The following is a 24,830-nucleotide window of genomic DNA, read 5'->3' as shown; positions in this document are numbered from 1 at the left end:
CACATTAACACAACTTTATGCATGATAAGATCAGCATCTTTTACGGAAAGATAACCTTTTATTAGCTATAACTGCACCTCTATATTGTCTTTAGAGGGCTTAAAGTGTTTTAAATGGCATGTTCGGTTCTTTTGAGTGTAAGAAATGATAAACTCTTAATTATATAGCTAATTCCAGTTTGGTGGGTTTTATATTGCACGATAACGAAGGGAATAATGCTTTTGGTTATACCGGTGGATGAATCTGCCCTTTAAAACTGTAAAAAACAGTATATTTTTCACGTGGTTGGGCAAAATCTTCATAAAACCCCCTCACTAGATTGTAATTCAGGCAGTTTGAGCGGAAGCTACAGTCCTGTGCCTCAGCTTTGCTTTGTTTTTTCAGGCTTTTGAAAATCTATTCAGTGATGGAAAACACTGGCCTATCACATGACATGACTATTCATGCTGGCTGTTTCACAAACGCAGATGGTGATAAGCTTGATTTAATGGTGGGAAATTTATTTTGGAAACATTGTTGTTCAACCAAAAGAAGGAAGGACTTAATAAACAGAGAGCCTATTGATTAATACAACAAAACACACATCAATATTTCGGAGTATCATACTCACCAAATTGCAATTCCATTTAGTAACTTCTAGATTTTGAGCTTACTGTTTACCAGACTAGAATGCTGCTGATCTCATTGCGCTAAAGTATCTAAACGTGTTGTACTTGTTGGGTAGGTTATGGAAAGAGATTTACCAAGAAAGTGATGAAGCTTAATGTTGCTAAAAACGCATCTGTCAGCAAGCCGCAAGGTTCACAACTGCGTATATACATACAGCAAATCAAATCCGAAACAACGCATAAGAAATAGAATACAGGCTCATGTTTATGTTGTGTGTAAAGGCCATTTCTCACAGGTGAAAGTCACAGGACAAACAAGACGGAAATGTTTCCCCTCAATATTTAATTCTAACAATACTAGATTACTTATCCTGATGGTAAACATACTGCTCACTGTTGGGGTTTCTCTCCATTAAGTTTGTCAGAATTGACTGAGGATCAGTAAGAAGCTACTTGACAAAGGGTAATGTTAATAAAAGACATATTAGGCATATATAGCAGCTGATCTCCCACACTGAAGTCTGTGGTGTTTCATTTTCTGTTTAATAATGTTTTGTGCCTTCTCCAGATACCTGCCTACCCCGTCTTTCTGAAAAGCAACACCTAATGCATCTAAAATATGATCTTCTGTCATTCCGCAACAACAAAACCTGTTTGTTTACCTCCATATAGGTTTATTTATTGTCTTCTCTGTTTAAAAGATTTGAAAGATGCTCACATGCACCATGTTTTGTCCATTTGTTGCTGTTTTGCAAAAAAAAAAAAAAAAAATCATTCGACATGGTGAAACTTCACTGTGTTATGTAGCGGACCCATGAAAAGCAGACAGAGAAATAACGCTTTTTCTGTATGTTTCTCCACTTTTGTTTTCTAGAGGATTTTTCAGACTCAGATTCGGACTGAAACCACAGGGATCCCCACCGGCAGATATTTGTCATCTAAACCTTTGTGGCAAAAGTGACCACTGCTGAGTTGCCTTTTGCAAAGACCAGCGAGCGCTTCATTTTTCCACACATACATTGATACATTAATACTGTTTGTGGCAGAAATCAAAGTCATATCAGTTATTGGTCAATTACATGTTTTTATTTGCAGTTGTAGAACTCTAGATAGAAAATGTAAAAGAAAAGAGGAAACAATCCTCACTGAATTCATTTTTTTTTCGTCGTTTCTGACATCAATTCTTGGCGAAACTTTAAATTGATGTTGGTCTACTAATGTTTCAGATCTTAACCTTTATTTTCTAAGATAATACTAACCGTGATTTGTCATTTTAAAAATCAAAACACTCGTACCCAGTGTTTCATCGGCATCCAGGTTGATAGGAGAATGAACGTTTTTCTCAAATCATCTGACACTTTTGCAAAACTGTGAAACCGTCTTAGAAAACTGTTTGTCTGATAATGTCTAAAGCTGAAATAGAGAATAATATTAATTTGTGGGGTTTATTACAACTGTGTTTTAAGACAAGTCGAACTAGAACACTAAATTAATGGCCTGAATGATTAAATGTTAACTAATGTACAAATAATCAAGTTGTATAAAACAAAGATTGTGCATCTTTTTCTTTTCTTTTTTTTTTACATGGAAGATCTAAATAGAACATAAAAAGACAGGAGGACCTTCAGTTACAGCATTTGTATTAAAAATCATGTGTGCAACGTACTGAAGAGCAGATTGGTTGGCTGGTTACAACCTCTGTCCAACGTGATTTTTAAAAAGAATGATTTGAGGATAATTTGCAATTATCTTCTTTTAATTTTGACCTTGGAGATAACATGCTGCATTCTTCTTCAGGGTTGTGTGACATTGTTACATTTTCACAGACACATTATGTCTGGGGTTTGTCATGAATTTAAGCAGAATAAATAGTGCTACCCTGTCAAACTTATTCAATTAAGCCAAAGCTTGAGAGACCATCCGTCCTTATGTTCCGGTTTGCTGTTTGTACGTCTGCTTCAACAATGCGCTGAAGCTACTTAATTCAGTGTTCCTATCGGGAAAATCTAAATCTAAACCATGTGAATAACTGTGTTTTTGTGAGAAGACTTGTTTCTGGTAAACACATGCGTTTTAACAAAAGCTTTCTGTTTATTCTGTTTATTCACTGCCACTCTTAGATGCACTAGAGCGCCTCTGTGACTGTTGAAGTAATACACACTGCACAACAAGATTGTCAAAGCGGCACTGAAAATTAAAAAAAGAAATTACCATCAATGCCAATGTAGACTTTTTTTTAGGTATTCTCTGAAACTGGTGTATTAATAGTTGGAAAGATTTGGAAAAGTTTGGATCATCTGTTGCATCGCCTGTGTTGACTTTTCATAAGCAACGACAGCTTTAGCCCTGTAGACTTTTTGCTGATTTATTAAGAAACTATATTTGATCTGAGAAACGTGTCGCTGGTTTGCAACAAAATTCAACCAGACTTCTTTGCTGTGAACACAATCCTGTGCCATTCTATGTCATTTTCTTCTGAACTGTTGTGTGTGAAATCTCGTGTCTGTTTTTTTTTTTTTAAACTGTCTTGACCTGTTGTGCAAAAATGTTTGAATAAAATTTTATTTCCAATATAGTAGCTTTATTCAAATCGTCACTAAAAAAACTGACGGGAAGATGATTCGAATATTTTAGAAACAAAAATACATCCAACCAAGACAGACCCCGGTGTAATCATCACCAAAAGCACACAGAATTGAAATAAAATATAGGTGCGCAATCTGTAAAAGATTTTTTTTTCATTTGAACTCATAAATACAAATCCTTTATAACATATCGTAGCACAAAGCTGTACACAGAGAGAGAGAGAGAGGCCGCTGCAGCTTGGTAGCTTTTTACAAATATATGGGCAATTAATGTTACTAAAAATCAGTGTGCACTTGTATGTTGCTGAACAAGTGTTTTTAGTGTCACTCAAAAACAAATCTATTCATGAAAGTTACAAACATAAATACAAATATGATTGTCTTTTTATACAACTAGTTCAGTTACCAAACCATGAGAAATAGTGAACACACATTTTAAGTTAATTAGAACATGATAAATGCCTGATTAATCATGCTTTTTAGGCAATTTATGAAGCCAAAGAGCATTCATTTTTCATTTTAATCAACAGTCACACACGTTTCCGGTCCTTCTTTTAAACACACACACGGCTGTAGTGATCTAGCTTTACACTTTAAGTCAAAGCAAAACATTTCAGGTGAAGGCCAGGAGATGGGGCCATAGGGTCAATTTAGACCCTGCACCCAGGAAAACTTTGCAAGGCCTAAAGAGGTATCAGGTGCAAGGGTAGTGAGAACAATGTAAGACATCAGAAATCATGTTTCTTCCTTCATCTTAAAAAGAAAAGATTATGCTATTTCTCCACAATCATCTACCTGTTGCATACAGGAAGGCCAAACAGAAAAACAATATAAGAATGATTAATCTGTTTTATACTCCTTATGTCTGAGCTTTAAAACAGTCGCAATGAGGAATGATTGAGATATCATAATATACGAGTTGTGTGGTAATACACTATATATACATATACAAACATTTTAGTCCAACCAAGTATAGTCAAATACAAACTGTACCATATTTCCATCCAACTTTACCCACTTTCTCTCATCAGTTCATTTCATTTTGTATGACTGCTCTGTCATGGAGGATAATTAGGAAGGCATTACAAAGTACAGCGTTCAGGTCGAGGCACCCTGTGATTTCATTTCAGATGTTTCCAAGAATCAAAGAGGGAAGGAGTGTAAATACCTGAGAAATATTTGCAGGCTAAGGTCATTAGTGTCAATCACTTACTAAAGTTGGGTTCAAAATGAATCCCAAACATCTATGTTAACTTTAATTTGTGTGATCTGAAGCCAAGGATATGTGCAAAGGGAACAACGTACAGATTATCCCGTCATTGTTTGGCATGACTGACTCCTAGCTCCTACGGTTGACTTAAAGCACTCAAGACAGAAACTTTTAAAAAGCAATTGTAAGAAAATTTAGTTTTTTAAAGAGAAAGGTAAGACTCACGGGCCACTCAAACAGTTTCAGGGGAGGCCCACTAAAAGGAACTGAAGGCATATTACACTGGCTATTAAAACTGAATCATAAAGAACTGTATAAATGAGTGTATTATGGTTAAAATTCTAATATATAAGCTAAGACAACCACTGTGTTTCTGTAGAGCAGCAGAATCTGCTGCCAAACAGCCAAAACCAAAACTGAAATCTAACTTAGAGCCCGTCAAGCCTCTTGTAGAGTGTGCTATCTCTGGAAAAACAGAGCACTGCGGACTCTGAAAGGTCTGAAATTCACATGGCTTGAGGGCAGTTTATTGAGCAGAATAAAAGCTGAAGGTTCGCTCGCTGCAGACTGGCTGCCACAACACAGAACTCATGAGCTTTCACTATGTGACACACATAGTAAAAGAGAACATAATTACACTGCTATTACTGTTTTGCTGCCCTATTATGCTTTAAAACACTGTATATTAAACCTTTAAATAGATAGCTCAGTTACACAAGTTTTGGGGATTTTAGTGGTTTCTCGATTTGCTTAGAACTAATAATCATCTTTGGACAAACTTTTTACACCTGTATGTATTTACTGTTGTTTAAGCTGATGCCAAAGACCCAATACTGTAACTGTATCATTGCTGACAGCCAATGTTTCAATAGAGTCTTACAGTAATGTTACAAAAGAAAGGGGTGACTAATTTCCATGTAAGCTTGTATGAAACTTTGAAAAGAAAAAAAAAATCTACCATCAGCCTTTTTCACAGGGAGAAGCCAAAGACCAGAAGTTAGAGCAATAAAATGATGCTACTTGTGTTGTACTGCAGGTTACTGCACGTCGCTCCTGGTCCACAGTCACATTCATTACCACAGACTTCACAGACAGCGGTATTAGATAAGCAAACTGTACAAAAGTTGACCTTCTTTTCAAACTCAACTTCATTCACAGTGAAAGGCAAAACTTTCAGACAAGTCAGCACAGACTCCACGAGTTGGAGCAAAATTATCCATCTTCTTGTGGCTCTTCACGGAAGTCGTTCTTCGCACTGGTTTAAAAAGAATTTACATCTTCAATTCCGCCCCAGCCTTTCACCAGGAGCAGCCGTGATAACTGCTAAACAAAGCAGAGGAGCTCATCTCTGGCCTTAAAATCACGTTGGCAGAGCTGTAAAAGTCGAAAGCACAAAACTGTTAGAGTCGTGTTCATCTCAACCAGCTGCCTGTAGTGTGGCTTTCTCTTAGTCTGTCCGACTGTCTGCCAGCGCTCATGCTAGCTCTGGTCGTGCCTCCATCTCTCCACGAGATGCTGTGCGTGCTCGAATGTACTCGCTGGTCTGAGCTGTCCCCTGACAACCGTTGCCACGGCGCCACCTTCGCACTGCCAGGAAAGTGTTTAGGCTGTACACACCTGTCACCAGGAAGCCAAAGATCTGCATACAAGTGGGAAGAGGAAGCACAAATATAATATAAATATATATATATAATACATATACATATATAATGTAAATACTTGACTTGAATGGGAATAAAACAAAAATGAAAATGAACCACAGCAATTTGTCAATAGGCTGATGCTTTATGATCTGCAGCTGCAATAAAGTTGGCTATTCAAATGAGACCTTTCTGAGGCCAGAGCTGACGTTCCTCAAACAAGTCAGTATGTACACACATGCCAGACCATTGTAATGTGACTTGATAGAATGCCACTAGATGACTGACATAAGGAGAGGGTTATAAATATCTGTTTTGTTTGTAGCAATAAACTGGAGGAAAGAAAATAGAAACACACAAGCACAGCAGGTGACTACTCACCACTGCTGCTATTTCAGCTCCAGTGTTGTGGTTGATGCAGGCCAGTACCAGAGATGACAAGAAGAAGAACAAAGTGCTGGCAGAGGTGTTAACCAGGTCCTGGAGGAAGACACACACATACAACATAATATGTTGATGCCCAGCTGCATCATAATATGTTTTATAGGGCAAAGCAGCTGAGCAGTGGAGCGATAAAAATAATAATAAATAATAATAATGCGCTTAGTCGTAAATCATGCAATGGTGGACATGAAAATGTCCATTTTTTATGTAGATACATTTGACACTGGTCAATATTACAACTAGATGATTTGAGGTTTTAAACATTTTTTTTTTAGAATTGATGTTTTTGGGGCTGCACGGTGGTGTGGTGGTTAGCACCGTCGCCTCACAGCAAGGTTCAACTCCTGTCTGGGGCCTTTCTGAGTGGAGTTAGCATGTTCTCCCTGTATATGGGTGGGTTCTCTCCAGGAACTCTGGCTTCCTCCCACTGTCCAAAAACATGCATGTTAGGTTAATTGGTGTTTCTAAAAATTGTCATTGAGTGTGAGTGTGTGTGTGGTTGTTCGTCTTGTTCGTCTGTGGCCCTGTTATGGACTGGCCACCTGTCCAGGGTGTACCCAGCCTCTTGCCTGCTGGGATAGGCTCCAGCCCCCCTGCGACCCGACCGACTGATTCAGTGGGTATAGAAAATGGATTTGGAATTCATGTTTTTGTTGGTCTGTAAAATCCCTATTTCTGTTGGTTTAATAAGGGTAGTGTGAACCCAGCCCCCCCTCTAGCTGGGAGTATTTGATAAGGATAAGGATTATTTAAACCGGTATTTCGTTGGTTTGTGGCTTTGAACTAACAAAAGAAAATTGAAAGTGAATAAAAAAAAAAAGAGCAGAAGGTACAAAGACTTAAACAGATTTAGGCTCTTGAATAATGGTTTATATTTTATTTAAGAATTAGGATAGTAACTTTAACTGAATTTTTAAGCATCAATACATAATATTTTACACAAAGTTTATATTACACCATTTAAGACAAAGCTAATCAGCATGTGGCACTACTGAGGATTCAAATCCTTGAAAAATGAACTAGCATTCAAATGCTGAGGACCTGCGCTTCAAAGCCATTTCTGGTATGTTGTGAGCAATTTGGTTTAGACTTCATATGTAGCTTCTGGTATTGTAAACTCAAGAACGGCGAATATGTATTCACACTTCTTTCATTGATGTCTACATCACCATGTAGCACATTTCTATGTAGGCCACCTGCAGTGGCTGGTTCGGCACGCCTCAGACAAAGAATAGTCAGCTGCTTCGCACCCATTTTTGACCAATCACAGTCTCCCAGGAGGGGGGCCTTAATGAGACAGGAGCACAACTGAAGCCTTTCAGACAGAAGGGGACATGAAATGTGTATGGGAAAAATTATTTCAATCATTTGACCTTTTGGGACATTAAACGTTGTAAATCTACACTGGAAAACACTCAAAATAAAATACTGAGCCAATAAACGAGCAAAATATGGAATCTTAATATTCATATTATCTGTTGTTTTTTTTGTTGCTCTTTTCTTCTTGCTGTATGTCCTGAGTGTCCTGACCTCGTGCCGGGAAAACCTTGTAGCGGAAATCTGTCTTTTTCCTTCCATCCTTTTTTTTTTTCTACAGTTTTCTCTTATGTTGATAGGGAGTAGTGGTGAGCATGAAACCTTTTTTTGTTTAGTTTAATAAGGATTGGATTTGCATTCATACTTAAGGTTTAGATGCTTGTTTTTCAACTGGTCAAAAAGCTACTGAACAACATGCTTATATTACCCCTCACTTAGACCAACTTGGGCTATTATAGTGATTTTATAAGTGATATTTGCTTAAAGTAGGTTAAACATAATACTTAGCCTCCACCAGACATATTTTACTAGTAGGAGCTGTTTGTTACTCCAAAGTACATCATTCAAAGTATCAAAATATTCACATCTGAGTATTCTTTTTTTAAGATGGATGGTTCGCATTAGCGCAGTAGAGTGCTTATGTAAGAATGCTAACATGGGTGATGCTGATAAATTAATCTCCTTTCGCATTCAAAAATACTTGTGGGATTTTGACACAATTTAAACTCGTATCAGCCTTAGAAACACATCCTTGATGATGTTGTTCCTTGCTGAACAAACAAAGACTTTGCTTCCACCCCTCTAACTAGCCAGACTGCATCCTGGTGATTTACTACGAGTTTAACACCACATGAGGAAAAAGAGGCCAAAACAGCCCACACTTAAGTCACGTAGCACCTCACGCTACACACAAACACACGTACACCCTCTCTGCATACAAATTCCATCCCCCACCTTTTTAAGCATTAGGAGGAGAATGAAAGAGACACTCCCCTATCATGTTTTACTCTCCGGTATTCACCAGCGCCAACAGTTGAGAAACGGTTAACAGAGAAGTGCTCAGCAGCAGTCGGCCCTCGTGATCAGATGCATGACTCTAATCATTACAGACTCGGTCTCTCATGTGACACACGAGGCACATACAATGGGGAAGTCACACACGTTGACCAGACACACAGTTACATACAAGTGCACGCATGCACAACAGATGCAGAACACGACAAGGAAGGGCAAGGAAAGTCTAACAATATTCCACCAATTCTGCTGTTTAATCAGTAATCTATATGGAACCATATCCCCACATGCTAACTGACAGTCAATCAACATCAGAGTTATAATAGTACCTTTGACCAACCTCACTATAAACACAGGCTCAAACATCTTCAACGTGTGTATCAACATACAACAAACCTGCTCAGTGCACATACACTCCCATATTTCTTGCCCAACTGGTTAAACAGGAAAAACCCTTTTATAAATTCACCTTCCAATGTCCTGTTCACATGAGCAGAAAAGCTTCTGCACAACTTTATGATTGCAGGTTCCCTCAGGACCCAGTCGGTTCAGTTCCACAGCAGATTCGCTCGACTCTCAGCCTCTATGCTTTACTTTCTCCCACAAATCACATTTTAACCAGGCCAGCAGAAACCTTAAATAACACAAGCACACACTGGACCAAACCACAGACTCTATGGCTTACTACAACAAATCCTCTTTTTTTTTTCTTCTTCTTCTTCTTCTTCTTCTTCTTCTTCTTCTTCTTCTTCTTCTTCTTCTCCTCGAACTGCTCAAGTTCACAGTAATAAATGTCTCTGCCTTTAAAAATGATTATATTTGTGGACCTTCAGAGTTCACTGTTGATGTCCGATGATAATAATAATTATCTTTCTGCAACAATGCTCCATTTCTACTGTTTCTGCATGCAGTGCAAAAAAACAAAGGTTAGAAAAAAGGTTTGCAGTTTTTGGTTTAGATGGAAATCAAAATAACCTGGTTGCAGTATTTTATTTCATTTTTATAATTTCTGCATATACTATTTGTATTGTTATTTTTAATAAAATAGTTTGGTCAATGTTAAATTTTTTAACCCTTTAATATTTTGTTCCACCATTTGGTAAAGCACATTTTAAGTCACTTTGCTGTAACTTACCAAAAATTTGAGGACATAAATCTGCCTGAGCCATCTCTAATACTCGGTTTAGGTATGTAATGCTCTAAGTGAGTATATGTTATGCTGTTACTTATACATTTTTATGTTTTTACCATGAATTTACTACACAGTTGGTTTAAGAAAACACTTATTTTTATCATTACCACATGGAAATGATAAGAATGCAAAGAAACATATTTCCCTTGGCTGTTTTCCACCGTGAAGAAGACATGAAAGGGTTAAGAAGGAATTCCTAATCTGCTGAAGTGACAGAAGCTGTGTGGTTTGTCAGTCAAATCTTCATTTATCAAGAATTCTTAACAAATCTGTTTAACGAATACATGTAAAACCCAGAGCCCAACTATTAGTCATATCTATGGGGCTGATAATACAGATGTACACAACTATGGGACATGTTGTGGAACTTGTCATATTGGCTGTTTGCAGTTTGCTTGAAGGGACCTGCTCCATAAAGAAAGAACAGAGAGAAGTTCTGTGAATGCTCATCAGAGACCCGTCTATGAAGTCACAAGAAAATTGTCAAGAAAGTGGATGCCTTCACACAGCCTCATGGACGCCCTCTCATGTCACATGGACCTTTCAAGAATTCCCTTTCTACATACAAGGTATAACAGCCACATGAGCCATTGTTGAAGTCGTTCTTTGTGAAATCAGCCTCACTAACCGTCTTATTTTGAGTATCTTGCTTTCAAAAAGAAAGCTTTTCTGTAGTGCTTGTTAGCTGTGCCGCGGTACGTTGTCCTGTTTCTGCTGTGCTCTCAAGTTTAGCAGTGAAAACACCCACTGAAAGGTAACTATGGAAACCCTAAAGGCTGCGGCACAACACTGACAATGAAATGTATTCTCTCGACAGTTGCAGCAAGCCACAGAGGACCACTGAGCTTCACGCAGGAATAAAACATTTATCCGTCTTTTGCATCTACGTAAAAAGTCTCTGAGAGACAAAGAAAGCAGACGAGTATTTCCTGTCTTCTGTCTGCTTGGGTGGTAAACTTCAGTCATCCAAACCAAGAAAGCTTTTAATGGGTTCCACTTCTGTGTAAAGTAAATACGACGTAACTGAAGTGGTCTCTGGCCTGGACTGATGATAGATTGATGACTGAAGCTAATATTAACCACAGCACCCAGCTCTATGCTTATTCAGCAGAATAACAAAGTCATCAGAGAAACAAGGTTTCACAAAAATAACTCTGTTTAGATAATGGACCGACAAAATGTGAAGAGGATACCTTTGCTATCTGACAGACTTCACATACTCTTAGGCTAATCGTGATAACATAAAGTTATTGAAAACCACCACATAAAACCGATTCTCTTCCAAAATAAAGAATCACACTGCTAGAAGATAAGAATGGGGCTGGCTGGGCTCGACCTAAAAGTTGAAGCATTCGACTCATTTTCAGATTTATAACGAAATAGTGCTCAATCATGACATACAGTAAAATGGTTTCAGCATGTTTGTAACTATTTGCATTGCTTTATATTTAAACATACTGACTGTTTGTTGGAGGGGGGACCTCAGTTACTGAGACAATTCAAATCCATACAAACATTGTAGTGGAAGATTTCTTTAAAACAAAATGTTAATTACCTCAGAACTTGGCTCAAGTTAATCAGACAAAGATTACTCTGATTTGTCCTCACACCTGTGATAGTTGATTCTTTTTTGGCCCATTTGGGCTTTACATGTCATCTTTTAACGTTATGTAACAGTAAAATCGATCAGAGGAAAAGGATATTAGAAAATATTATGGTAAACTATGTTTCAATTAGAGTTTCATTGACTTCTTCAATGTATTTTATGTTTTCATTATCTTAGAACGAATCACTTCTATCTATTTTAAGGGCACATAAAGGAATGCACGGTTCAGAGGGCAACAAAGAAAACTGGAGAAAGAAGTGGTTGTAGATGCTATCTTCAACTTGACCACAAGATGTCAGTAATTGTGAATCTGGCCCTTTAAGTTAAGTAGGCAAGCTGCTTATTTAGACCCTCCTCCTCTATAGAGCATCACTATATTTTTTGGGGAATCAAGTTTTCAAACATGCAAACTTGTGCAAAATTCTCCTAAGTAATCACAGCCTGTTGCTTTGGCTAAAGGTATTTGCTCAGTGACTAAATATACATGTACATGTAAATGTTAACTTTGACTATCTGCTGTTTGGTGCTTACAGGGAGTATAAAGAGGATATTTAGAGCTTCCCCCTGACAGAAAGCAGCACGATAAGAATAACGTGAATTTGGAAAATAATGCTGCAACTGGTCAATATACAAACACCAAACTCTAAAGTTCACCTTAACACTCCCCAGATGCTTTACAAAATGTCCCAGAATGAATTAATTTCCTTGTGAAAGAGGGGGAAGAGGGTTCAAGTCCCATGCTTTCCCCTCTTTGCTGCCAAAGTCATCACAGAGGGTGAAGTGGAAGTAATGGGATTATACAGCACATTAATGTGAGATTAAAAACAATTCTTCTGAGACTCTCAACCAAATCGTAGAACAACACACTCCACAGTTGAGTACTGTCAGTGTCAGTCCACAGTCTGTAGTCATGGAACGGACAAAGTCAGCAGAAGGGTTAACAGTTGGTTAACACCCTGAAATGCGTACTCGTGGTGAAATTCCCAGGGGCCCAGTACGACTGCAACAGCTTTGAACTTGATAGACATCCGCAGCGAGAGGTTGGGCCAACACTGTGCAGTGAAAGCAAGCATTGTGGGCGTGTTAGCTAAAACTGTTTGAAGTGAGAGCAGAAATTGACCAAAAAGGGAACAGCAGAGAGGTTTTTGTGTCAGAAAAACACAGCCTGTTGTCCTCTATATATTTAACCTTTTTCAAAATATGAAAGACCTTCCACGTGGAAACATCATTCCCAGCAACTACAACCCACTGCAGTCCAACCTCTTTCTGTGAGCTAACTCACCTATGAGACTTCAACTCAACACACAATCAGGCAAATAACGTATTTTTAAACTAATTTGAAATGGAAAACAATTAACTTATCAGAGCTGCAGACCAATGAGCCTGAGAAGAAAATAAACTGGATGGCTCAGTCAAGAATGACCAGGAGGATTTTACATTATATAACTGTTATGGTAATAGGTATCCGGTAAAAGTTCCTAAATCAGCACTCTTTAATTGACTCTGGCCACTCCAAGACTGTAAAAAGCTTTCATTTGACTTTGTGCTGCCAAAAGAAGAAGCCAGAGGCCCACCTTCTCCTAATGTTATAAGTGCAATCCTGAACTGAGAAAACCACACAGCAATCCGATAGCTGTGGTTGGATTTGGACATCTGGTTTAAAATCCACCTCTTTGCTATTATATGTACTGTAAGCTGTGTGGCCCATGGAAATCTCTTCGGAGACAATTTTGCTTCACTCGTCTGTGAAACATACAGACATTGGTGTAGGGGTATGTAGGCAAGTGGAGGAAGCCAGCCAGTATCTGCTGGAGAGCAACCACTGGCACATTTGCTTACAGCTGACAATGCATATCCTGAAACTGCGTGTTCCTCCAACCAGTTCCAGACTCACTGTGATGAGTCTGGGTTAAGCTTTACAAGACTCATGTGAAGTGTTTTCCCAACGAAAGTTCAGGTAGAGCTTGTGTACTGCCATAAAGCTGCTATTTTTTAAAAATAACATGCTCGGTTTTCTCAGACATCTGATTGTTGATTTATGCACAATATACAAGTCATTTCAAGCAGCACCAAAAGCACTTTGGTGAGCACTTTTAGCCTACAACAAGCTGTGAGTTAGCGAGATATTTTTTTTTTATACATCTGAACACTGTAGAATTTCAGTAACATTAGCACCATCTCAGGGAAAAAAGCCATAAAAAAATTTTCAGTATATGGGAAATGTATGGTTACAATAATCTGTGAAAGCAACATTCAGTTGGTAAGACAGAGGTCACTGTGTCGTGTTCCTCAAGGCTTCATTCAGACATAAATACAGATTGAAAGAGCCACTGTACAAAATTGATATTTATTTGGGTTTTGGGTTAAGATTGGACTGTGCGACCGAGTGAGACATATAATGCGAGAAGAGGTCGTGTTGCTCTAGCCATTTATAAAAACAAAATACCCCTTTTCCATAAATTATTACTTATCAATGTTTCACGACAACTTGGAGTAACAAGTTGGTGTCCACTCAATAAAACTCTTTGAACCTGAATTCCTTGTCTGTTCAGTGGCTACATCAAAGTCACAGATTAGCATAAAGCGCAGGAGAGAAGCTCAGCTTTTTCCCCATTCACTTTACTCAGACACTGTGAAAGTAAAACACTTTGGCACAGAATCTCACAACAGAAAGAAAAGCCAGAAAGTTTGGACTTTGCCGTCATTTAATCATTTTACGATGAATTCTGTGACATTCCTCTAAAAAGTACATCATACCCATTCCCTACTTGTGCATGTGTATCCATTGATGTGATTGCAGCAGTTTAGACTTGTGCTGTGTGGAAAGAGATACATGTAACTCTTACAGAGAACCAGGGTGTTCACTTTTGCACTAAGGTCAATGGAAAGCAGTGCATGTTTGAATGGAGCTGAACATATATCGATGCATGCTTATACCCGTGGGCAAAACGAAAAAAAAAAAACTTGCACCCCCTCTCATTTCCAAGAGTTTATGTAATCACACAGAGCATATCAGCACAAACACCTCATACCAACAGACACGGTGGTGGAGGGCTGATGACTTGTTTTGCAGCCTCAGAGCAGGCACCTTGCAGTCACTGAGTCGACCATGAACTCCTCTGTATACCGAAGTATTCTAAAGTCAAATGTGAGGCCATCTGTCTGACAGCTAAAGCTCGGATGAAACTGGGTCATGCGACAGCCTGTCATGCAAACGTGGTGCTCTTAGTTTTTCACACAATGTTTCTGCATTTTGGCTCAATTTTTGGCCTAATCAAGGGCAAGTACCAAAAAGTCATAAATGTATGTTGCTTTTTTTTTTTTTTTAAATAGACACTGTGCTGAGTTTTTTTTCATGTTCTGACACATAAATTCTTATAATTGAAAGAAGGCGTCCTTTTTTCACACGACTGTATACCTCCTTGAACATACCGTGAGGCTCCAGTTGATTTGGGGAACCTTGGTGTGGAGGTTGAGACTGAAGATCAGGAGGAGAACTCCTGTCACCACGAGGGCACTGCAGCTGACAAACTCAAAGAAGTAGACGCCTCCACAGGGAGAACACATCATGATGGTCTCTATGCAGATGAATCCAATGAGTGATAGGACCTGGAGTGAGAGGGAAAATGACAAGAGAGTGTGAAAAGTAGGACTTGTTTAAGTGTACTGTGTAGAAGAGTGTTTGCCAGACACAAGTTACACGATCAGCTGATGAGTGAATCATCTCCCTTGGTGGAAAACTAGGTCAACGTGAGCAACTGACATAAATTATTTAGTAGTGGAGCCCATTATTCAAATCAGTGTTCTTCTAAATGACCGTCAGATCAGTCAAACTTGACATGTCAGATTTTCATGTGGATCTTTTTTTTTCTAAACAGATTCTATAGTCGTGCTGATGAAATATGAGCATAATACAGTAATGGCTCACATTTCTTACTGTTGATGCTCGTTGTATTCAATTTGATTCAGATTTTTGGATAACATAAAAACAGTTGTACCCCTCCTTAAGTCGCTAATTTTCTGTTGTTAGCTATAAAAAACATAAAACATAGTATAATAACAGCTCAGTGGTTAAACTGCTATGAAGCATTAAGGTCACTGTAGATTAAGCCATGTCTGCAATTCTCTGTGAGTGTGGTGAAATTCCAAACTTTCCAGATTAGTGATTGTCCTATGAATAGCCTGTAGGCCATGAGCATGCTTCGTGAGTCCTGCTCTTGGCAGCCCCCGATGACGCTTGCCTTCAGCCAACATCAATCAACAAACCACAGAATGGGAAGAATTCTGCTTTCGAGGTGTTCTCCTGCCATCTAGACCCCGAAAAGAAAAACCACACACAGATTACCGATTGGCTTCGAGCTGTCCAAAACCCAGAGACATAACAGAGCCACCAGAATGCAACTGTGACACGTTACTGCCCCGAAGCCACTGAACTCACATCAATTGAAAGGGCCATTTTTGAATGAGCAAACCAGGAGATAAAAAGTACGTAATAGTTCCACGCAACCTCTGTTAGTGTACTTTAATGCAAAATAACTCTAATGCCTCACAGACGTAAAAATAACTAATTGTGTGTAATCACAGCCCAAGTGGGAGAGATTGAGAGATGGAACAAAATGTTTTGACTCATCACATAATTTCTCTGAAGACAGAAGGAAGTAAAGACATTAGTCAGTATTTGTTACAGTTTCTGATGAACTATCAAGATCACTGCAGAGAAAATAATAATTAACTTTGAATTATTTGCATTTATGTATGAATTTGTCATACATACAGCATAAAGTGTACATGCTACATGTCTGCTCAGACTTTCACTTAGGAGCAAACACTGTTTCAGCAAACAACACACAAATCATTTGGCTGTTTACGTCCATAATGAATCCATCAATCAAACATTCATTGTAGCTTGGAAAAAGTATAGGAACTTCCCGAGTACATTAAGTTAAAATAAATGAATATTGGTCAATCAAACAAGCTTGGAGGTTAGGCTTACAGCTACTTAGAATTATTCAGGCTTCGGAAATTCTGCTGATGTGAGGCATGCCACACGAAAAACAAAAGCCAAGGCTTTTAGTCAAGAACAGCTGATTTTCCTGGAGCTGACTATGGATGCAAAGTAAACAAGAAGACCTTAGATATTCTTCTGCCCACAGCTCCAAGATTACCTTTAAATAGCTAGTATGACTCCAAAATAAAAACACAGAAAGTTAATCTAGTTTAAAAAAAAAGAAGAGCCACGACAAAACAGCAAGGTCTAGAACAGCTAGCAAGGTTTAGGAGTGATTGGAGCCAGGTTACCCCTCTGTTCATGACTCTCCCATACCAGAACTATTGACTAAGAAAGGTATGGGCACACAAGCCAGTGCACAACACTTCAAGTTCTGACTCAAGACACTCCACAATATTGCTGAGGAAATAATTTGTCAGCTAATGATCTGATTGTTACAGGGTGTCGTATAGCAACAAGAAAACATCATCCCAGTGCTGAAATTCAGGGTCTTCAGGGATTCATTCTTAAGGTTATGATGGTATCAAAGAGGATAATGTTGCAGTGGCTAGAACCTGAAGCTCAGAAGAAGTTGGGTAATGCAGAGAACAACGACCCTCATTACCCTTTAACATAAACGTAAATTCACAGAAAGACTTCAAACTAATACCTTTTACAGTTTTTCTTTCTTTTACTCTCCTCTCACAATGAGATATACCATCAGTGTGCTGGTTCCACACGCTTCATTCATTGCTCCAGAGATAACCCTTCAGACTATTAATACAAGAGGGGATTGTATTTGAATATCCTGCAGAATGTTTTGATTAAACATGAGCTGAGAAAAGAAAAAGCATGATTATTTTTAATGGACAGGGAGTCTGTGGAACTCCAAAGTGAGACTGAGGTTCTGAAATGGGAAATATGCATTTTTCTAAAATTAATTCAAGGGTAGGCTCACTGTTGCAGGCAAATGTGTAGTGAACACTTGGAAAATCTTGTTTCTATCACTACTGATTGGAGCTCCGATCAATAAATACCCACCAGATGTTAGCAGGTGTTAACTGTTTGTCTATGTAGTGGGAAATAGGTCAAAAGAAAATAACTGTCAATAACGACAGTACAGAGTACCATCAACAGCTGTTACCTACCTATGAAGGGAACTGATTAGTGAAAATAAAATAAAAAAATAATACAAGCAAAATACCAAGGCCTTGAAATTAAACTGAGCTGTGTGCCAAATGTTTGAGTATTTACTCTGCACAGATTCAAATTTACACCACACACGAACCTGCAAATATGTCCAAGCTGAAGCAGCCCGAAGAGCAAGAATAGTTCAAAGTTCCTACAACATATGGTGCAGAGATGATCTGCAGCTCAGTCAAGGCTTTTCTAATGTGAGCCAGTAGCTGTGGGAATCATTACCAGGCTTGCTCAATGAAGATACAAACATTTTTAAATGCCGTGTGTTTAGTAGGTTAGACACAGGGTGTTTGTCTATATTTATTTTCTCTGATTGTATGACAAATTAATAAGAAAATTCCACTTAGGTTGCTCTGCAATTGTTCACAACACAAAAGTACAGAAATTTTAAATACTGTGAAAAGGACTGCATAGTTTCCAATAAGCTGCAGCAGCCTGTCATTTCCTCCATGACCAAATGACTGAAGTGATGCTTCGTCCCAGTCAGCAGGCTTTAGATGTCTCAGATCTCCCCTTACCTCAGATGAACTGATACGAGGTTGTAAGGTAATGCTTTGATCTATGATGATATTGACTGTTTTAAAGAAACACTCACTGCCAGGAATGCTTATGGATAGCTCTAGTGGCACATTTTGCTGTATTCTCAAAGATGAATTGGGTGCTGAGGTTTTTATTTTCATGGTAACTGAAACAAATGAAACACTCCAGCTGCAAAATGGATATGTTTATAATATTAAAAATGTATCATTCCAGACAACACAGCAACCTCGGGGTTGACTGAGCGGTATTTACATTAAAGCGTACAGCAAGCTGCACTGAAGACTTACTTATCTAAATTAAACCAGGGCGCCAACCTCTTCCTGTTTGTCATCAGACAAGAGCGTTGAGGGAGTCGCAGAGGCATGAGATTATAAATGCGGTTAGATTATTTTGACTTTTACTCCAGCTGGCATTAAGAATGCAGGGTTAAATATCTTGCCCAGGGATACATTGAACTGCATGGGATGGGGATCAAATCAGCAACCTTCCGACTGAAAGTCAAGGCATCCACCAACTGTTTTTAATCGTGTGTGTGTGTGTGTGTGTGTGTGTGTGTGTGTGTGTGTGTGTGTGTGTGTGCGTGTACAAAATAGGTTCCATTTATAGAAGGTGTAAGAAGAGCAATGACTTCAGAATCAGGGCAGGCAGCTACTAAAAAATAAAAATAAAAATCAAGCTTTGAATGTGGATAAACAATAATGGATTTAGATGCTTCAGCTTTCTGCAAACACTTTAGTGTAAAATCCTAAAACTTGGACAGCAGAACTCAGAACTATTTCCCATGTATTTGGTATTTGTATGTTTGTGCAGTAACACTTTTTCTGAATATAAGACTTTTTCAAAATCTCTTTAACACAGAAGCAGATCTATCTAACTTTGACCCTTAAGTGTACAAGGACAAAGATTAGATTAGAAACCTTATATAAAATTAGAAACCTTACATAATCCTAAAACTTTAGACTGTTATTAAAGCTCAATAAAGAAGTCTGCCTGTTCTGAATCCAATTTTGTTTAAGCCAAGCTAGTTTCGTGTCACTGCTTGACACTGCTGAATAAACCAAAACAAAGGACCCCTCCTTGTCCCCTTTTGCTCACTGCAGCTCAATAGACAGCCCTGCTATCTGGTTTAATGAGCAGGGTGTGTTCCGTTTCTGACAAGTGAGGTATTGTCTTGTGACTGGCACCAATTTAGGCTGTGGAGAAAGCTCCAGTTTGCAACAGACTCCCATCTATGCATCCAAATATTTGGTTAACATATAAAGATACAAGAATATACAGTGTGTCCAGCAGACACATCAGAAGGGACACACTAAAACAAAGACAAGTTAAAGCAAGCCTCCTGGGCCGGCTTTCATTAGGACGAACGTTTCACAGCACAGTTGTACAGGCCTCACTGAAGCGTGTTGCTGGACAGCAGTCTGTCTGTGACTACAACATAACTATAAGGGTTACACCCAAAGATGAATGGAGGGCTGCTTGAGCTGAGAGATGATGTCATGTCTTTAGGGGAAAGCATATTGCTTCCACAAGGTCTCTGTGTAGCAGGTGTTAGGCAGTCACGGGGGGGAGGTGGGGGATCACAAGCTCCATGTTGGATGATCTTGTAAGTGATGATTTTATGTCAACCTTCAGCCCTACGCAACCTGTTCATCGTGCATTCATGCGCATGTATATCACCTCTTTTTCTCTTCCCTTCCCAACATGCAAGCACATTCTAATCTTTGGGATTTAACACACTATTAGTGACCATCAAGGCATACTGGACTGTGATCCCCTTCTTATAAACCATCTGTTGTGGACAGAAAATTCAAGGAAGATAAGAGTCCTCACAGTGGAGGCTATGCATTATCATATGTGCTGCCCCTCTATTGAACCTTGTGCAAAAAAAACATACACAGTGTTGGATGTGCCTCAGCTATGAGATGGAAAATGCAGCTTGAATGCTGATTAATTTCTATGCAGAGAGTAAGTTAGGTGTGTGCTTCTGCACACGCACAACAACATGCGTGCCTCCTTACATGCATGAGCAAGATCTTTGTTGTTTTTATAAATTGCTTCAAGCTCTGAATAAGTAACGCTTCAACCACAAGAGAACGAGGCATATGGGGTCTCTCTCAGTGGAGGAAGTGTGGGAGCATCTGGTAACTTAATTTCTCAACATCCATCCGCTATTACCATAATATTTAATCTCCATTTGTTGGAATAATACGGCTTCACACACCATTATGAATTAGCTCTTGTTCATCACAAAGGCAGGGATCTTGCTGGGAAACAAAGCAGGTTTGATGGGATTATTGTAAGGCTCTACGAGGTTTCAAATTCCTGTCAGTGTGTAGCGGGACACGAGGCCAGTATCAGTTTGTTGACCCAGTCACAGTAAAGATACAAAGACAAACCTGCTGTCAGGACTGACAGGGTCAGATTACATTCTGCTGGGGGTTAGCTTCTGATCAAAGCGAAGTCAGCTGCACATTCATCTTAGGAACTGTGAAACTCTCTAAAAGTCTGTGTGCCAATGCATTTTAGTCGTCCAGTCTGAAACAACGACACAGTTGGTCAGTAAGTGTTAAGCTTACATGCCATTTTCACAGCGATGGCAGCTCATGAATGGACACACCGCTGCCTCCAAAGTGTTCATTCTTTTCTACTTAGGAGTACATTTTACAAAACGTAGGAATCTTGTTGATGTTCAATATTTATTAGCTACCTTCGTACACATACTACCAAAGTTGCATCCAATAATTAGTTTTCATTCACCTCCGTTTAAAGCATAAAAACAAATACTGCCAAAAAGGTGCTTCAGGGTCTAACTGCAAACGAGGCAAACACATTGGTACACAAGTATAAATGCCCACAATGGCTTTATACTGGTGACACTATTTTAATAACAGAAATTGGAAGTCAAATGTTTGTTTTGCCTGAAAAATTGTTGCATCCGTTCTTGTGTCCGACGTTTTTATGTATGACAAAGACTTGTTCCACTTATTGTTTTGGAAAAGCTGAAGCCTAACATGTCAAAACTGCTCAAAACCCCGATACAGCTGTACAAATCCAACGTGACACTGTTATGTAGAGGGAAACAGAGAAAGTCTCTGTGATCATGGGTCACTGCAAATGTCAGAGTGGTTTGTAAGTACTTGTGCAAATAAGACCAGTCTGTAGACATAATATAATAAACATTACCTTGAAAAAAGTCATTAGGAAGTAGCCCATTAAAGAGGATCAGATGGTGAGGGCGAGGCATTAAAGCACATGACCGTTTCACCGATGTTTTGCAATACTGAGATCACAAATGTTTTATACTGAATATATAACTCATACTCATACTCCCTCCATTTGTGTAAAGGATTTGTTGAAGATTGAAGCATTTATCGTGCCGGCACATTTGCAGTGATGGCAATCATTACTTGTTAAAGCTGAATCCTGTACAAATATTATTTATTAATGATACAAAACAGCCACCCTTCCAGCTCCGGAATGACTTTCCATTAAAACAAGGTGATATAAATGAGTGGCAGGGAGCCCCCCTTTGCATGGGAATGTTTCTGGATTGTGCAGAAATTGTGGTACATTAGGTACTTTTACAGCACATCACGCACAGTCAACTCTGCATCATCATCTAATAGTTGTACATGGTCATCACACAACCTTGGCTGGCACTTTGTGAAATAACAAGAGGACGGAGCAGTAAAAATGAAAGCCAGCGAAGCTATTAAAGTCTGGCAGTATGCCTTGAAGGCCTCCTCTGACGTACTGAATGTTAGCTTGGTTGACAGTCATTGGTCCTCTCCTTGCAGCAAAGAAGACATATGACTATCGCAACTGGAAAATCACATTCAGAGCAGAACAAAGCTTTGTTGCAAATGAGAAAGTATAAAGAAAATATCAATGATAGGATACAAGATAACTATTCATTCTAGTTATTTAGCTATACCATGGTGGTTACATTTAATGCTGTTAACTTAGAAATATTCTGGAAGTTCCAGGGAATAGAGATGGGTTATTCAAGGGTGACACAGTTCAATTACTTTGTGCACAAGTGAATATTGGTGGTAGTTTTGAAACCAAAGTTAACTAAAAGTACTGATGCTGAGCAAAATATCTCCATGGCACTGAGTTGTGTAATAACATATTCTGTCAGTCAAATAATTTAGACTGATTTGTGTGCGTGGCCAAGACTGTCTCTCACTGAACAATATAAAATATTAAAGTATCATAATTACCACTGGCAGAAGAATGAACAACTTTAACTGCTACCCAGTCCAACTTAGCGTTTCAGGCATTGAGCCATAGGTTAATTAATTTAATGTACATCTATGGACTAGTACATTAAAACTCACGAAGCCAAGCACCAGCAAATTTGTAAACACAAATTACAAGATTTAATTTCTATCGCATTTCCAAAATATGGAAATTAAATTGTGTTTGGTGTGCCCAACGAGTCCAGCTCTAAGACAATATTCCATTATTGTCTATAAAGATGATGGCTGACACTATTATTAATCTTAGATACTGCCAGCACCAAAGTTCTCCCACGGTAATGACAGATGGCTTCCTTTCCTACCTTCCCACATGCGCGTAGGTAAACATCACAGGTGTGCGCAACACTTCAGGCGGACTGTGATCTTCTCTCAGTCTACTGGGACACTCAGCAACCCACAATCTGAAAAAAACTTTAAAGCGCGTCTTTTTCTTGAAAGTGAACCAGAAAAGACTACCGCAAGAGTTTTTTTGTTGTTGTTGTTGTTTTTTTTAAGGTTGCTTGTGCTGTCCATAAACGCTGAAAGAGAAAATGACTACTCCCCGTTTCCTGTTGTGGACACACACCACTTCATGTGCACGAGCATGCAGGCCAGTACTAAGGGGTTTTTTTGGCCCCAGAAGAAGAGAAATAGCTCAAGCTTAATAGATATTTCCTCCTCTGGGGAGTTATCAGATCTTTGGGAGCCTTCGTTTTGCTCTGTTGCTGCCTCGAGTTCCAGTTCAGACATCTGGTAGATGTATTCTGGTTTATTATAGAAGCAAAAAAAAAAAGTGTTTTCCAAGGTCTGCTACACTATCCTAACAAATACACATGTATCACAGGGTGCAAAAGTGGGCGCCCCAGCAGTAACCAAACATATCTAAGAACTGGAATTTTTTGCCTTTTTTTTCAACATACTTGCAAACCACAAGTACACTGGAGCAGGAAAGTATATCCCTAGAATACTAGTTTCCCGAAGTGGGTTAAATGGTCGGTAATTGGTAGTGCAAAGGCTGAAGTGAGAGAAGTGATGCTTGAAAAGCTCCCTCATGGGTCAGGGATAATGTTTTACTGACCACTATTACTGCAGGTTGAACCATCTGTCTGGCCGCATCTTCTTTAGTAAACAGTTTACATCCTTTTGGGGTTTAGTCACATATAAGTAATGTATAAGCATTACAGCGTTTAATCAAAATCGTTTATTTCTTTAAAAATATGGTTATTTAGTCCACGTTAGTGACTGGCGTTGTGGTTTCTCCAACGGTGCGTCATAGTTTGTTTTAGCCAGCCTACTTTAATACAGCTGCACGTCTTTCAACGCTGCAGCAATATGTGCAAAAACAGCAACAAAACTTACCACTTCGACCACCTTTAAAATCCCAAAGTATGACCGGAGGTACTCCAAATCGCACCTGATCGCCCCCAAAACGTTCCGCGAGTGGACGGGCTCCGTGGTGGGCTGATAGGGACTGCTGGCCCCGGAGATCATGGAAGTGTTGGAGGCCTCGCCGTCAAAGCCCTCCGTCTCCTCGGTGGTCCTCATCATTTCGGCGGAAGCTGGACTCTTTGACCGCAAGCGTTACAGCAGAGACAACGCACACTGACAACACGCCAGAATCGACGTTAAAGCGCAGGTTATGTGGCAAAGGGCACACTTTGGCTACTGCAGGCTGGAAGTGGACGGAGAAACCAGACTGTCCACTTCTCATAGCCGACCCGCGGTGAAGCGGCAGAGATAGATGCTCTGGAACATGACGCGCTTGGAAAAAGAAAGAAAAAAAAAAAAAAACAGGCTGGTATCTGTCTCCTTATAATGTTCCGTCTCTCTCAGAGAGCCACTTATGATTACTGTATGTTCGGCGGCTCACTTGTTCGAGCCCCCGTGTCTATTTACCTTCCCTTTGCTATTCTGGTAATTTAGGCCACAGCAAAAGAGAGAAACAAGAAAAACCGCCTGCCAAGCTGTGTGGCTCGCCTCTACGACCGAAAAACATCCACCTATGATGACCCAGAAGAATCCAGAGGGGTCCCCGTCGTCCTCTATTGTAAACTTAATTACAGCAGCATACAGTGAGGCTGGCTTTAGACGCCGCTTTGCTCGCTGTGGGTGGATGGAAAGCAGGCTTGTCCCCGCCCCTTTAAAAACTGCACATTCTTGCGTGGGCTCTGCGCCCGTTTTTATTCCCAAACAGCCTGTAAAACGAACCCAGCCGGAACCACGCCGACAGAATCGAGCTCTTCTGC

At 39.3% G+C, this 24,830-nt stretch overlaps 2 protein-coding genes across 2 annotated transcripts in view; one reads left to right on the top strand and one right to left on the bottom strand.

The window, feature by feature from the left end:
- Positions 1–3,179, top strand: part of cmtm3 (CKLF-like MARVEL transmembrane domain containing 3) — a 7,236-nt gene extending 4,057 nt beyond the window's left edge. Inside the window, exon 5 of the mRNA XM_075452328.1 lies at positions 1,483–3,179. Coding sequence (XP_075308443.1) covers positions 1,483–1,511 — 29 coding nt within the window. The 3' untranslated portion in view covers positions 1,512–3,179. The remainder of the gene's footprint in view (positions 1–1,482) is intronic.
- cmtm4 (CKLF-like MARVEL transmembrane domain containing 4) lies at positions 3,168–24,830 on the bottom strand. Its single transcript, XM_075452412.1, has 4 exons — positions 23,944–24,830; positions 15,049–15,225; positions 6,425–6,523; positions 3,168–6,042 (listed from the first exon to the last, which is right to left on the bottom strand). The coding sequence occupies exons 1-4, from the start codon at positions 24,130–24,132 to the stop codon at positions 5,878–5,880; spliced, it is 630 nt and encodes a 209-aa protein (XP_075308527.1). The 5' UTR covers positions 24,133–24,830; the 3' UTR covers positions 3,168–5,877.

The sequence above is a fragment of the Odontesthes bonariensis genome, chromosome 1 (assembly GCF_027942865.1).
Source record: "Odontesthes bonariensis isolate fOdoBon6 chromosome 1, fOdoBon6.hap1, whole genome shotgun sequence".
In the NCBI taxonomy this organism is placed as follows: Eukaryota; Metazoa; Chordata; class Actinopteri; order Atheriniformes; family Atherinopsidae; genus Odontesthes; species Odontesthes bonariensis.
Note: the sequence above shows the minus strand (reverse complement) of the source record. Positions and strands in the feature narration are given on the sequence as shown.

Excerpts from the sequence above, each read along its gene's own strand:
- cmtm4 (XM_075452412.1), bottom strand. The coding sequence starts at position 24,132 with ATGATGAGGACCACCGAGGAGACGGAGGGCTTTGACGGCGAGGCCTCC. Across the intron at positions 6,524-15,048 it reads AAATCAACTGGAGCCTCACG|GACCTGGTTAACACCTCTGC; the intron begins GTATGTTCAAGG and ends GTCTTCCTCCAG. Across the intron at positions 6,043-6,424 it reads GAGCTGAAATAGCAGCAGTG|ATCTTTGGCTTCCTGGTGAC; the intron begins GTGAGTAGTCAC and ends ACTTGTATGCAG.